The sequence below is a fragment of the Thamnophis elegans genome, chromosome 4 (assembly GCF_009769535.1).
Source record: "Thamnophis elegans isolate rThaEle1 chromosome 4, rThaEle1.pri, whole genome shotgun sequence".
Taxonomy (NCBI): domain Eukaryota; kingdom Metazoa; phylum Chordata; class Lepidosauria; order Squamata; family Colubridae; genus Thamnophis; species Thamnophis elegans.
This window is the reverse complement of record NC_045544.1, coordinates 97,144,060-97,157,629: the sequence shown is the minus strand read 5'-3', so window position 1 is coordinate 97,157,629 and position 13,570 is coordinate 97,144,060. Positions and strand designations below refer to the sequence as shown.

The 13,570-nt window shown below is 39.2% G+C and overlaps 1 protein-coding gene across 2 annotated transcripts in view; it reads right to left on the bottom strand.

Annotated features, from left to right (window-relative positions):
* The window catches only part of EPAS1 (endothelial PAS domain protein 1), a 118,742-nt gene extending 105,803 nt beyond the window's left edge, over positions 1-12,939 (bottom strand). For both annotated transcript variants that reach the window (XM_032215814.1, XM_032215815.1), the window contains exon 1: positions 12,354-12,939. In XM_032215814.1, the coding sequence (XP_032071705.1) occupies positions 12,354-12,379 (26 nt within the window). In that variant the 5' untranslated portion in view covers positions 12,380-12,939. The remainder of the gene's footprint in view (positions 1-12,353) is intronic.
* Positions 12,940-13,570: the final 631 nt, after the last annotated feature.

Sequence of the window (13,570 nt, the reverse complement as noted above, 5' to 3'; positions counted from 1 at the left end):
GCATAAAGAGAATACATGGTTTAATATGATGTCTGAATAAGGTTTCATGTAGTTTCTTAAAATATAGTTTGGTCGAAGCATAGTTTGTATGGTTTTGTATGGTTTAATTTGTAACAAATTGCCTTCTTTTAATTATTTCTAAATAAAGCATGGAAATAATTGTCCACTTTGGAGATTATGAAAATTGGCTCCAAAACAACTCAGAATTTTAAATCATGTTTTACAGATGAAGCCCATATTCTTGCCTTGGATGTCCTATCTATGAAAGTTTCTAAGGCACTGTTTTAAGCCACTCCGTTTTAAGGCATTAGTCTTGCCCTCCATTTGCCCAGTAGTCAGCACTAGCAATCTAAGTTGCCTTGCAGGAAATCAGAAAATGGAATAGAGTAGCAATGAAAGACATTCAAACATGATCTGTCCCAAACGGTTTCCCCCCCACAACCCTCAGCAAACTAAAATTATGCCTCCTTTGCTTTCTATTTTAAAAATCTGTGTCCTTGCCAACCAACTCTGGCCATCATATTCAGAATTTTCTTTTTTTATCCACTCCAAAAATGCTGTGAATTAGGTCAAGCTAAGAGATGGAATGAGCAGAGCAAAGATCTATTGAATTAATAGTGACCAAGTGGCTCAGTCAAGACAAACATTCTGTCCACTCCTATTACAGTCTTTTCCCACAAAGTGGCTGGGAATAGCTTTTAACAACATTTTGTACTGCACTGACTGCAGCTTTCAAAGCTATTAGCATTAGTTATCTCCCCTTTACTAGTAAGCTATGACCACCTTGAACATGGTTTCTTTCCCTATTTCCCTATTGTTACCCTAGTGGACAATGTGAATGAAAACCACTGTGCTAAAATTTCAGGGTTACCTGTCCTACAAATGGTTTTGGAGCAGACCATATCACATGGCTGCCCTTTTCTCAGCTTAGAAATAGCTTGTTAGGGTTATGCTGTATTCCAGTTAATGCACAGAGTTTACTCGCTACAGGGATTTCCAAAAGACTTTTGTTTAGCAGTATTACCACACATTTCAGCATGCCAGGTCTGGAATACCTTAAGCCACACCCAGGTGAGTCATGCACTGGCTAAGTTTCATGATATACAACTAATAAAAACCTTCTGGAATTCAAACTTCTTCAAACAATACACATTAAGTCCTTAAAATCCAAGAAGAGATTAGCAATATAAATCCAATTACAGTACAATGGAGAGTCATAGTAAACATTATAAGCAGGTAAAAAGAATCATTGTCTGACTTAATTCACTTAAAAGAATGCAGTTCATATGTTTGCATAATCTACTATGGCCCTCAAATAAACAATAACATGTTAAAACAATCCCAGTCAAAATGGGGAGAGGGAGAATATTGGCATAAACCTGAGAATTTATTTGGCTTAAGTCATGGTTTGCTGAACAAGCCAAAGGTAACTGAGATCACCCACTGCATTAAGCCATAAACCACTAGGTTTAATTCACAAAATTCATTAAGCCAATGGTTGTCAAACCATGAACAGTGATTCCTCAAGGAATTGTGAGCAAGTTAGAGAATGTCAACTTTAAAAAAAAAATCCATGCTTTGCAAGCATAGTGGAAGTATGTCAAAACTCTCAAAACTTTGTTTCCCATTGTGCCTATGCAAGAGCACCATGACCATTTGTGGTACCAGTTTCAGGGGCCCTGTGATAAATAGATTAAAATTCAACAGTTCAAAGTGCTTTATTGTTTTATTTGTTATACCAAATGTAGTGGAGAGATTTCATACAAATTCATCTGTTTAGGGAGCTATAGTATTGCATATTTAAAAATTATGGCATATAACCAACCAAATGAACCATATTGCAGCTTATAGTGACATGAGAACACTTGTAAGTGACACAGATGGATTAACAGAAAGATGTTTTCTGCTGCAGACTTCCCCAACGTAATGCCCTGTGGAGAAATAAATAAGCCTTCTTTTATTCCAAGTGACCTGGATCTTGCAAAAGGCTTACAGCAATGTCACACAGTGGAACTGAACTAAGCATTACCTCTAATGCAGTGGCCCCCAACCTTTTGGGCACCAGGGACCGATTCCATGGAGATAGGTTTTTCCATGGACCAGAGGGGGGGGGGCATGGTTTCACATGCTGCATGCATCCCGCTTCATTTGTTTGCCTGGCCCAGTTTCAGGCAAGCCGCATCCCAATGCCAGGCAATGGACTGGTGGCTGAGGACCCTGCTCTAATGAAAACCTTTACCAGAAGATTCTTAATATACTATAGCCTCTAACAAGAAATAGGAAGTTTCACTAACGTAATCTGTTAGTATAGGGTTACCCAATTGGTTGGTAACCATCAAGAAACAAGAGTTGAGAAATATATCGATGTGTATGTATCCATGTTGGGCCTACTCAGAAAAAGATAGAACACGAACTGACCCTAAACATTATTAGGTGCCAGATTATTATATGTCAATCAAAGAAATGCATGGTCTGAAAAAGTAGTAAAATAATTAATATAATCTGTTCTCTTTAAGAAATATCAAATTAAAAAACCATATTGTTAAAACTGGAAAAATTTGCCTACAATGTGCTACTTCTTCAGAATGTGTATTTCTTTGATTGGCATCTAATAATCTGGCACCTAATGATGTTTAGGGTCAGTTAATGTTATCTCTTTTTCTGAGTAAGCCCAGCATGGTTGCATAGACATTAATTTATTTTTCATCATGATTCTTGATGACCAGCAACCAGGTAAGTCAAGTAGCATACTTTCTTAGTCAAAGAAAGTGACTGATTCCATTACATTCATGATCAGAGAAAGGAATAAAAGACCAGTCTTCCAGAAAAACAGCCTTTAACACTTTGTTTTGTGTCAAAAAAATATAAAAATCATATCTTAAATGGAATACAATAATGAATTTGTTGCTTCAGCTCAGGAAATGCAATACAGAACAGAAACTATTATACTACCCCGATTTCTGCAAAATTTAAACAAATTGAACTGCACAATGCAATACTACAATTATAACAATAAAGCTTTGGTAATCTGATTTGCCAAGGTATAAATATTTGTTTTCCTAGGATAATGATTTGCATACTTTTACTCTCACATAATAAAATAGTTATGTTACATTGATTTCTAAGTATATTGGGACTACAGTACAATTCCTAGAATCAACATCAGATCACAGGCTATATTAGTTGGGGATTATGGGAGTTAAATTTAGCGGTTCTTCTAGATATCTTTTTGACTGGAGATATCAGCAACTAAATCTGGAATCATCTACATGAAAAAGGTATGTTCTATCACCAAGTTACCTAATTTTCAAGCCTCCTGTCCACAGTAGTATCTTTGGAGTTGTAAACACATACTTTTCTTCACAAATTTTGGGAGTGTGTCATAACTTCACCCTGACATTTCCCTTATGTTTCCAGTATTTGGACTATTATATAAACATCTTGAGACAATTTAAGTCATTGCACCAAACAGTAAATATTGTAGTGCTTGTATTCATCAGGTTATTTTGCAGTATTTGCTATTTATGGAAGTTGATTATTTTCTTTTGCTATTATAATAAAGAAATTGGAAGGAAGAGCAATGTCTTTGATTAGTGATCTACAAATGTGGATTGTTTTTAGTTTTTTTCCATTCCCATATCGCTCACAGAAGTTCATGACGTTCATCTAAACTCTTTTATCCAAACTGCATATAGTCAGTTTAATTCATTCTTCTTATTCAAATTATCTGATAATTTTGTTTTTACATCTGAGTATTTATTGGATCTTACCACTAGATTTAGGATCTCGGAGGGAAGTAATATCGTTGTGACTTGGTGCTACAATTAGGCTCTGATATTTGTCTTACTGATGAAGCGTCGTTAACCTCCATGAATTTAGGGGGAAAAAATTACAAAAATGAGTAGCTGTGATAACACGGAAGGTCACTGAACTTTTCACTCAAGCCACCATTTGCTACATTTTGCATTTGGTAATACAAATTAACACTTGCTTCTTGTAGACAAAACAACAAGATCTACTTGGCCTTGTAAATGCTTTCGGCAACAGCAACAATAAATGTTTAATTACATTTTCAGGAGAATGCAAGGTCTCTGATTAAATGAAAAACAAAACAAAACAAAAACCAAGACCTTTCAAGAATTCAGCTTGAAATGTTCTCAGAAAACTGGAACATTGCGTTTAAAAAAGAAAACAGGAAATCTGCCCCAACAAGAAATGGACATCTGGTCATTCTAATCTGAGGCACAGCAACAGAGACAGCACTAAATATTACAAATCTCATGCGTAAATGGAATTAACTCCCATTGTGCTGGATGGGACTTACTCCTGAGTAACCCCATATAGGGTTTGAAGCTTTAATGGTTTTAATTTGCTTTCTATTTCTAGATGGTTGTAGAACAGCAAACGCTTTATTCTACCCTGATACAACTTAATCAGAAACAAAAGCCATTCTTTCAGAACCCCTGAAGATTGCAAAATTTCCACAGAGTGACACAACTACAACCCCTTCATTTTATTTATTTATTTTATCAGGCACCCCAAACTGCAAGAGACAAGGTTTCATGTGTAGATTAAAGAGTGCAGCAGTCTTGGGCCACTAACACTTATGTTTGATTTATCATTCTAACTTATTCATATAAGTACCCTGCCAATCATTTATTACTTTAACCCTAATGTAGATTTAGAAATATGTTTGATACTTGATTACTATATGAGATGTGGGTTTGTGTGTGTAAATCCTCTCTCATTCTATATCTCTATATGTAAATGTATCTTTTTCTTTTTTCAGACCTTTCTATAAAATAAATAAGCACTGTGTTTCCCCAAAAATAAGACAGGGTCTTATTTTCTTTTGATCCCCAAAATAAGCACCTGGCCTTATTTTTGGGGAGGTCTTATTATTTTCAAAGTGCAGGAAGCAGTGAGTGTGTTTTTTTCATGGCGGCGGCTGCATTGCAATATTTTCAGGGAGGGCTTATTTTTGGAGGAGGGCTTTTTTGAGTACATGTGCTCAAAAGCCCAATTGCACTTATTATCCAGGGAGGTCTTATATTTAGGGAAACAGGGTATGTATGTATGTATGTGTATGTATGTATGTATATATATGCACACACACATACACATATGTGTATGTATATATAGTATCCTATATATTTCAGTAGACATGTACTGATAATATGGGAAGTGAGGAAGGAAGGAAGGAAGGAAGGAAGGAAGGAAGGAAGGCTTATATAATGAGGAATGTCGTTTAGCTTTAGGTACTATGACTACATAGAGAAGTTTTATAACAATTATAAGGATCTTTGTATTACAAATAATTCAAACTCAATGGAAGAAACCCTTTGGAGATTTGGATTTTTTTAATCTACAAAAAATAGTATTTTTTAATACTAAAAAATTAAGAAATCCACGTTTTTTGTTGTTAAACTAGTGAGTTTAAGTAAGTTAAGTTGACATGATACCTATAGTGTTGGGCGTTCAATGATTAATATTCCTATTGTTTCCTTTCTTTAATATGTATTAAATTATCTAATATAGAAATCGACCTCTTTCTGTCACACACACAGTGGAAGAGAGTAGACCACCAGAAACAGTTAATCACTTTGATACATGGGATATATGTAGCATACACCATTTGAAGGCATTTTACATGTTTGTAATTTTTCAGTTATCATCACAAGGATATACAATTAACTGTTCAGTAAGAGGGAAAATATCTCAAACTTAACTAAGTACAGACATGTTCTATACAATGATCACTCTTATCCACTTGAGACAATCAGCTTAAAAATAAAAGACAGTACTTCAGCAATAAATGTTAAAATCTCAGACATGTGACTGTAAGAGGGCCTTGATTGCAGGTTGGCTGATTTCCTAACAATATCTCTGAAGCAGAACTGGTATTCAGCTGGTTCGGACCGGTTTGGGCAAACCAGTAGGGGCGACCTGTGGGTATGCCTGCCCACCCACCCCGGCTCTATGCCATCCTATTTAGCCATGTTTTCTAAGCTTGCATGCATGTGTACAAGCCGTGTTCGCGAGGATGTGCACCCGGGGTGAACCAGTGGTAAACTTACAAGAAACCCACCTCTGAAGATATCTGTATTTCTGGGCATGGAATTAGCTCTATCATTAGGCACTGCATTAGGCGACTAATTTTAGGTGTATGAAAGGGTAGGAAAGGGTAGGAAATGTTACTTCAATATAGTTTATGATTTTTCATGGACAGATAGCAAAATAATAAGGCCATGTACATAATAACTGGGACATTTATTGCTCTATATTAGTATAAAGTATTTTAAATGGTCCCTTTCTTCATTTTGCAAGTGTATCTCCATGAAACCTCACTTGCGATGCACCAACATCAAAATATTTCTCCAAACTCCAAAGTATGTAATCCATAAATTCATAAGATTATTATATTACAAAATGTATGAACATTCTTTTCCAACCATGTATAGAATTAGTATTCCATACTAATAAAAAATAAAATGATGCTGCTGATTTAAATGTATGCATATACATAAAATGCCAGATCAAAGACTCCCCATATGTTTACTTTTTTTTAATTCACACCATGAAGTGACTCTGGGTGGTTTACAATATTAAAAAGAATAAACCAATGCAAAAAAACCATGTATGTAGTAAAAATAAAATGTTATAGCTGACTTTCTATTTATAATTAAGGCAGCTTCCAATGTTTCATTTTAAATTAAAAGCTATTACCAATAAAAGTGAATTCAATATTGCAACATATGGATCTTTTTGTGTATCTTATATAACAAGGCCTCTGCAAAATATTTACACCCAAGTTCTGAAGATCATTGGCTCCTGAAAGAATTTTTAAAATATTTTTCTGTAGACATTTAATTTTATTCTTTTAATATCAACCCATGTTAAGGACTTCTCAGGTTTGTTGAGATAAATATAAAATATAAGTATGTGGAAATAAACTGAGTTTGCTTTCTGAGTAAAAAGGCATAGGACTGTAATACGTGGCTATAATTTGATACCTGTTTATGTGGTAATAATGCTTACTGAATCATTGGTGTTTTTTTTTGGTATTTTTGGTCTTTGTGTATTTTTGTAAGCTGCCAGAGTCACCATGAATCAGATGACCAAATAAAGAAATAAAATCTAAGATACATGATTCTAAGTAAATACATACTGCTCAATTATAATAGTCATATGGCAAGCAACTTTAATAATGCCTGTCTATGCAAAAGCCAAAAAGGAATATATTAATTTTAAAAATAATATAAAATATTAAAAACAACAATATATTACATTGTTATAATAGTTATAGTTAGTTATAACTAAATATTAGTTATAACAAACTATATAAAAAGACAGGATATCACAGCAGAGATCATTTGCAACTTAAATTTTGCTTACAATGTGAAATTATTGGGAAAAAAAATTGTTCCTAGTGCAGCACAAGCATATCTATCTTAATTTCAAAAAGAAAGAATATGTATCCATTTTAAACCTCTTTTTGGAATTAGTGCAGCTCAAAAGTGCTTTGTCTTGACTTATCGTATCCATCAGTAATCATCAGGGGGAAATTCCCTCTTCTCAAAAGTATTAATCATATATTTATTAGACAATGACAATATATTCATTTAGCCAACTTCCTTTCTAAAGAAGGAGCCACATCGTTTTTTAAAACTTTATTTTATGTAAAGTGCTGGTAAATACAATGAAACTGGTTCATTCCATCCCCTCATCCTCCCAGAACTTGTAAGAATAACAATCAGAACGACTAGAACTTAATGTGAGCCAGAGAATCTCAGTGTCCATTCTCTTAGGACAGTGTTTCTCAACCTTGGCAACTTGAAAATGTCTGGACTTCAACTCCCAGAATTCCCCAGCCAGCGAATGCTGGCTGGGGAATTCTGGGAGTTGAAGTCCGGACATCTTCAAGTTGCCAAGGTTGAGAACACTGTCTTAGGATATCAAGAATGACAGGCAACCGATTGACATAAATTAATTAAAACACTTTTTACTTTAAGGGGAAATATTGTTTTTCAGGACTTGGGAGATAATGTTATTACCCTCTTCACATTTAGATGGGAATAAGTACCATTAAAAGCAGCAATATTTATTTCCAGTTAAATTATAATTATGACTGACCTGCACAAACTTAACTTTGCCATTATAGTACAATCTGTCAGCAGATTTACAAAGTGCTTAGCTTTCAAGAGATCATACCCTGAATTAAAATGAAAAAAATGAAACTACACTATGATAAAATAAAAAACCCATGATGCAGCGGGTGATGTGGAGTTAGGTATGTATTCAGTTAAAATATATCAAATCCAGCTCCATTCAGTATAAATGATCTAGATTAAACAATGAACCATGGCTCATATCTACCTCTGCCATTAATGTATTATGTGTTCTCATCTATAAAATCTGGACGACAATACCTCAAACAAGTTGGAAGTATAGAAAGGGCCACCAAGAATAAGTACCTGTATCAAAAAAACAAAAAAACAAAAACTGAAACCTGAAAGTTTAATATAAAGATATTTTAATGCAGACTTTGAAAATGAAGTGGGAAGAAAAAATATACTACTCTTTAAGTCAATATTTCAAAGTGGCAGAAAATAGAATATGTTTAAAACAAACTAATACTCGGACTGTGTTTGGACAAAAAACCCATACCTTAGCTATGCTCCAGGATTGGCTCTATGTACAAATGATTCACTGATATTTTGGATAGTTTTCAGATTTACTTCTAAATCAACTATAATTCCTTATGAAACAAACTTGAGTCCAGTTTTCCAGAAATACTGGAGTGAGTTAATTTTTCTAGCTGGTTAAGAATAATCTCTCAGGACTCCCCCCCCCCACCTTATATCTACCCAAGCAGAAAACTGCCAAACAACATCATTTATTGTTGTTTTTCTGTAATGATTTTGTGCTAGTGCTTTCACCTCTTTCCTGGTACACAAAATAGGTAGATTTAAATCTTACTTAGGTAAGTCAATGTTAAAGCAGTATTTTGCTCCATAAACCAGCAACACTCAGTCACAGCTCCATTGTATGCAGAATCTGCTCCACCTCAACATCCATTATGTCATACATGAAGTCATAGCCAGTTGTGAATGGGATCAGAAGGGCAGGCAGTTACATGCAGGCCAGCCCTTCACCTTTTGGTTCCTGATTAGGGTTATCTGCTGGACTTATTGCTCCATCTCTAAAAAGAGTCAGATATAGTGGCCATGAAGTATAAACAAAACTACTTGTTGAGTTTTGAAACAGAGCAGCAATGAAATAGAAAAATGGTGTAACAGTGCACAGAAATAATGTAACAGGCTAACACAGCATAACACTGAAATGATAGGATAGTTCTCTGTTACTTTTTGAGCAAAGTATAAAAAAACAAATAAAGAAAGATTATATTTAATTTTTTAATTATCATACTGCTTGTGATTCAGTTCCTTTTCTAACTTCAACCAATTACACTTTATTCAGCTCAGACCCTGCCCATTTTTTCTGGAGTGACTTTTTCCCACCACCTAAGTTGTATGCAGAAGCCAAACCTATCTGCTGCATGCAAAAAAATCAGGACAGCCTTACTCCATGGTTAGTCAGAACAGAGGCAGGATAAAGATCAACAATGGGGTAGCAGATTTCACAGTGGCAGAACTGTCTGGTAACTGTCTGAGTTTTCAGCCAAGTCAAGTATGGATGGCACAAAACAGCTATGAGGAAAGGTCCTTACTCTGCCACCTGTTTCCTCAGCTATTCTTCCTCCTCACACAAATTAAGCCACTGTGGCTTCATGCTGTCATTTTCTGCATTGTTAATAAAACAATCAGAAGAATAGTAGCTTCTACCTTGGTGGTTTTACAGCTTCTGATTTTGAATCAGACAAACCAGGCCACCAATGGGGTGGGGGACACACTGGTTGAAGGGTGGTACTTCCTATTAATCAATTAATGGCTTGCTTAATGCATTCTCTGTGGTTTGAGGTTAACAAGGGAAAGGCAACTTTAAACCAACTCAGAACTGCTTTGGAGAGTTTGGAAATAATGTGTTGAAGGGTATCCTCACAGACAATGCTTTTTAAAGAAGAAAAGCTGTTGAAATTCCTCCTCTGCATAGTCAATATCTTGCAATGAAGATGAAGGACATAAATGGAATCTGGGAGAATGGGAGATAATCTGATGTACATGGACTTTGGGAAGGGGGTATGTTGCATAATCCTAATTGCAAACCCCTTAATTGTAACCCTTTCTGGAGGCTATGTGCTTTTACCCCAAATCCCAAATCCATCTGATTTTCAGAACTGGCTTAATTTGTTGCACCAAGAAACAAACTGTAGCATTCTGAGGCTGCTTTATGCAAGCCAGAACCTCCAGGTTGTGTTGATCATACTAGTTGAGGGTTCTGAGAGTTGTAATCCAATGAATGAAAGACACCAAGTTGGAGAAAGTTACCTTCAATGAGTGCTGTCAGACTTCAATTGGCATGAAACATCCTGTTGCCTGCTATGCAGACCCCGTGGGTGTCAGCTGATCCAAACACCAATCCACATAAAACACAAAGCAACAGGTGACAGGTTGGACCTTTACTAAACCCAACTTTCCTTGACCTCTCCTTGTCCTGCTGAACTACGTAGGTGCAATTTGGAGATACTAACAAAGATTTTTGCTCAGAGCGAGGCATTTGAAAGGCCAATGCTTTTCCAATGAACCTAGTTCAGAAACCTTTTTCGGCCAAGAAATGTATACAATATTGACCCTGAAAATTTTGAAACCACCTTTTTACTCTAGTCTAGGGCAAGTCATAACCATTGATGGCAAGCCGACTATAGATGAATAGACAAGCAAGAAAACCTACAGACATCATGTTTTTCTTCTTGTCAGGTACTGTAGCATGAAACTAGGAAATTGGGGGTGGTGTGCTGAGAAATGGATTTATGAAGGAATAGATCCTAACTTCAGTACCTTTTGAGGTCTATCTAGCTTCTCTCAGATTGGGGACCATTTAAAAACTGATGGCAATTTCTGGAATAGCAGCAGCTCCTTGTAAAAGGAGAATAAAATGATTTTGCATTCTTCTGCCATCACCAGGAATGAACCTTTCCTCCTCCAGCAGAAAAGAATACAATAAAATCATCTCTGCTTTTCCCAAGTACCGGACAAATTAAATCACTCACGTCTCAAGGGAAGGGGTGGACCAGATGCTCTTTTAGGGACCTATCCTAGACCTTGCGAGACTAGAATTAATATATCAGAATAAAGCGCTGATTGAGAACACTGGAGGCTTGCTCTTCATCTCCGGAGGGACTGTTAGATAATCGCGGTTCCCTCCTTAAAAGCGGTTTTGTTTCCAAAGGCGCGCATCCTGCCAATCTCCTTCCGCCCCGAAAATGCAAATACTTTCAGCGCGCGGTCCCCAACTGTGGATTGGAGCCTTCCCTGAATTGTCGCGGCAGGAAGGCAGGCAGGTAAGGCTGGAAGCATCTTCTACGCCTCTGCCAATCTTTGCCCAGCCACTGGACGACGGGATCCCGCACCTTGTAGGGGGCAAAGTCCCTTCTCCCCTCCCCTCGACGCCATTTATGCTTCGGACTCGGCGATTAGAATAGAATTATTTATTGGCCAAGTGTGATTGGACACACAAGGAATTGGTCTTTGGTGCCTACGCTCTCAGTGTACATAAGGAGAATAAAAATACATTCATCAAAAATAAAAAGATACAACGCTTAATGATAGTCAAGGTTACTAATAAGTTATCAAAGAAATTTGAAGCGGCGTTCAGGCACAGCCGGGACGGAGCTCCTAGAAACCCCATCGATCTCAATGGAAGACAAGCAGGAACCTCGCTTCCATTCTTTGATATCGACGAGGTTTCCGAAGCCGCCTCCCCTCACATCAAACCACGAAGCGAGAATGTTAAGATCCAGCTTTCGGTCCGTTCAGTTCTATACAGTCAACACACGCTTAACCCTCGCCTTCAAGCAAAGGCTCCTAAAACTTCCCGACTGCTTAGAGAACTACCGGAACGTTTAAAGGTTAACTAGCGAAGCGCGTATCTTTCCAATCAGGAGAGTATTTTCAATTTCGAAACCTCCGGCGCGCAAGGCAACTCCTAGCCCAAAAATATTTTAAAGGGGCCGCCTTCCCGAAGACAGAAGCCCGTTACTGCGTAAGACGGTCGTCCCGGGGACCTTGCCCTTCCAATCGGCTGCACTCCCAGAGAGCGGCTTTATTGCTCTTACGGCTGTTGTTTTTAACCTAGCAGGGCACTTTACTGGGCGGCCGAGAGAAGCTACCCTTCTGGTTCAGTTGTCCCGATGCCTCCATCCTTGCCGTCTCCTCCTCGTCCCCTCCGCTTACCTCTTTTTTTCCTTCTCAGCTGTCATCCTGGACGCCTCTGCCGCTCCCGCTGCTCTGCCCGCTTCGCTCTTTCCCCCTCTTCGTCGCTTAACCCAAACGGCAGGAGAGGAAGGCGAAGGCTCCGGTGGGCTAAGGGCAGCCCGGGCGCACGGAGATCCAGGCGGCGGGGCGGCGGGGTGGGGGGAGCTGGCTTCAGTCGGTGGGAAGGTCCCCGAAGGCCTTTGATAGGCGCTGGGCTTGGGTGGCTTCGCTGGCCCTTTGCGCCGCTTCTGCCTTCCCCGCGCTTAAGGTTCCTTGCCGCCAAAGGGGCCCCGGGCTAGGCGCTCTCTCCGCGCATTCAGACGCGGAGCAGGAGGACGAAGGTTGCTGAAGGAGCCTGCTCTCCGAACCGAGCCGTCCCTGAGCTGACCATACAGTCTCAGGACACTGCCGAGGATTGTACAGCCCGCTCAGGGAAGAAAAAAGGGGGCAGCGAGTGCCCGCCGCGACTCTTGGCCGCTTCTCCCTTTCTCGGGCTCCGTCAAATCTGAGGAAGCAGCGACGCGCTCAGGGCTCCCTTTAAAACGTCAAGCCTTGGCTGGGTGATCCGGGCGGGGGGGGGGAGGCTGCCTCAGAGTCCTGAGCCCCGGACTCCGGCTCCAGCTGGAGCGGCCGACCCGAGCTCCAATGGGCAAGCGAGGCGCTCGGCTCTAGGCCCGCCTCCTTTCCACTCCTCCTCCTCCTCCGCCTGTCCTGCAACTTTCCTGGACTTGTTGAGCGGAGGTCGACGGAGTGACTCCGAGGCGGCGGCGCGCGCTAGAGGCCGCGGACAAGCGAACCCGCGCTCGGCGATGAGGGGAAGAGCCACAGGTGGCCCCGTTTATGACAGCCCGACAGCCCAAGGCGCCGATTGACTCTCATGTATTCCAGATACAAAATTTACTCTTTATCCCGTTTTCTCTCGAGGGTGGCAGTATCCCTGTGCCCCCCCCCCCTCACTGGACTTTAACGCTGGAAGGATATTTTCCCAGTGAAGGCGAATATACGTGTCCCAGGATAATGTCGCAGGACCCAATGTGGGTCGCTCACCGGGAGTAGAGGTTTGACCTTCCGACCTTTCGGACTCGTGCTGGAGCCCATCTTCAGGGAACCTAAACCCATAGCTTTAACCTTAAACTGTCTACCTTGGATCTCACCCCATTCCTAAGAGGTCTGTCCAGGGGCATGCATAAGTGCAC